Source organism: Uloborus diversus, chromosome 3 (assembly GCF_026930045.1).
Source record: "Uloborus diversus isolate 005 chromosome 3, Udiv.v.3.1, whole genome shotgun sequence".
Classification (NCBI taxonomy): domain Eukaryota; kingdom Metazoa; phylum Arthropoda; class Arachnida; order Araneae; family Uloboridae; genus Uloborus; species Uloborus diversus.
This window is the reverse complement of record NC_072733.1, coordinates 181,833,045-181,835,269: the sequence shown is the minus strand read 5'-3', so window position 1 is coordinate 181,835,269 and position 2,225 is coordinate 181,833,045. Positions and strand designations below refer to the sequence as shown.

Here is a 2,225-nt window from a genome sequence, read left to right as displayed (position 1 = left end):
ATTCACGTATTGCTGAAATAATGGAAAGGTAAAAAAAAAAAAAAAAAGAAACGATACGTCATTGCAAAATATTTTTATTTTGAAGCAGTTAGATATACTGAAAAAAAAATTATTTGAGAAAGTGCTTGAAGTTAATGATTTTGTAATTTTTACTTTTTTACAGTAAAATGACCGGATTGGAATGTCGCTCAACAGCAGTAAACAGGGTAAAGGAAACGGGATGTTTTGTCTATCAAAACTTAAAAATACCTGTGACTCGTCTATTTTGCAAAATTTTAATTGCCCTGCACGGATCGCTGGTTCCCAACTCCACGTTAGATGCATAAAAGCAGTATTTATGTTGCCATTGAAACTTACTTATGTTACTGGTAAAGGATGTTGGTAAAATCAGTTCACTTCATATAGCGGACGATTACTGCTTGTTTTGTACCTAAATCTCAGTTTCATTTTTTTTTTTTCTGTTTACTAAGTGTTATTTCATGGCATAAAGCTTCGAAAGTCAAAACGTTTGCGAATAAAATTTAGGAGAAATTCAGGTTCAAAAGTCTATGGCACAGTGCTGAAAATGAGATGGGAATATATCTCCCTAACAAAACCCGTGTCCCGTATATTTCACTAAATTTTATAACTTAGAAAGTTGAGCTTCATGGCAAAAACTAAACGTTATATTTGATTTATGCGCACCAAATTTATACGAAATCAGTTCCAAAATACTCCGGCACCAAAATGACTTTTGCTCTGTTTAATACACATATTGAAAACACGCATAACCAAAGTACATGCCAAGTTTACAAAAGTCAAGTTTTGCTTGTTTGTAAACATAATTATTTCTTTCATTGCTAATAAGATGTATAATTCCTTTGATACGCATGTTGACAGAAGCGCAGTGTAGAACAAGAGTAAAATCATTAATCAAACATTATCAAGTATGTAGTGCATGACTCTGCAAATTCTCAAAAAGCTCCAATCTCATATCTATCATTTTTATCAACATTTTACGATCGTGGTATTCCGAGAAAAAAACGTTTTACGTTTTGTGAGTAATATCCGCAATGAACTTAGCGAATTTGAGTTGTACGAAAATGTTTGTTCACTAATATTGCGGACAAAATGAAGTAACACTCATTCCTCCCCCCTCCCCCTCCAGCTGATCAGAAAGTTACATTCACGAGCTATTCTTCATTTCATTCTGTTTCGCCCCTTCCACAATCATTGTCTTTAATACAGTCAAAAATTCCGAATGTAATTGAATTAAGATGCTGAAAGAATACCTTCTTACATAGTGTAAGTGCAATTCAGACAAACTTGAATTTCAAATACTGCAGTCAAGAGTGAATTCAGCTTCTATTTTTTCAAGATACAGTGGAATCCGCTTAGTTGGACCACCTGTAAATCGGACCAGCTGCTTATTTGAATCAAACCTTAAAGATCCAAAACAAATTCCATTGCACAAGTCTGATATTATTCGCTTATTGGGACCAAAAATTTGTTTAATCTGTTCAAGGAAACATGAGAAAGTGGAAAAAAAATTAAACATCTCCCACTTGAAGCTAGATTCAAGGAGGTCAACGAACTTAATAGCAATAAAAATTAGTAATGGTTCCTTGTAACTTACAATTAAATCCAGCAATATTTTCAGAAAAAAATGGTTACCGAAATTCTCCCATTTCATATGACAGCACTGCTGAAAACAGAAATCAAAATTTCACTGAAATTTCAAATTTCTTCAATTTAGTTGTAAAATACGCAATTTACATTTCATTGGAAAAATTTTAATTACCGATTAATACTTTTAGCACTTATTTTTACTTTATCACATTTTTAGTTATTTATGGTAGTTGAATTGAATCTATAGTGATTGAAAGAAATGACTAAAACCGTATCGGTCTGGGACGAGTGAAAAAAGGTTATTCGCTTTAATTTTTTTTTTTAAAATGGAAAAATTTCGTAAACAGCAATGTTTCTTTTTTGTATGTTCACCATACACATGGGGCTCACAATAATCATATTTGAATTATCTTATTGTGTATAAGCATGTTCGGTCAAGCTACACAGGTCCTGTCTTAGACACTTTGGTTCTTAATAATCGGAACAGCCGGTTATTAGAACCAAATTGGTCCCGTCCCAATATAGTCCCTATTAACCGGAATCGACCGTATGTAAACTAAAATATGAACACATAAATAATAAAGGGAAGAATAGTACATCGGTGGAAAAAGTTGAAA

General features: G+C 32.6%; 1 protein-coding gene across 1 annotated transcript in view; it reads right to left on the bottom strand.

Annotated features, from left to right (window-relative positions):
* Nucleotides 1–1,312: 1,312 nt before the first annotated feature.
* The window catches only part of LOC129219078 (ubiquitin carboxyl-terminal hydrolase 20-like), a 48,852-nt gene continuing 47,939 nt past the window's right edge, over nt 1,313–2,225 (bottom strand). Inside the window, exon 14 of the mRNA XM_054853397.1 lies at nt 1,313–1,495. Coding sequence (XP_054709372.1) covers nt 1,313–1,495 — 183 coding nt within the window. The remainder of the gene's footprint in view (nt 1,496–2,225) is intronic.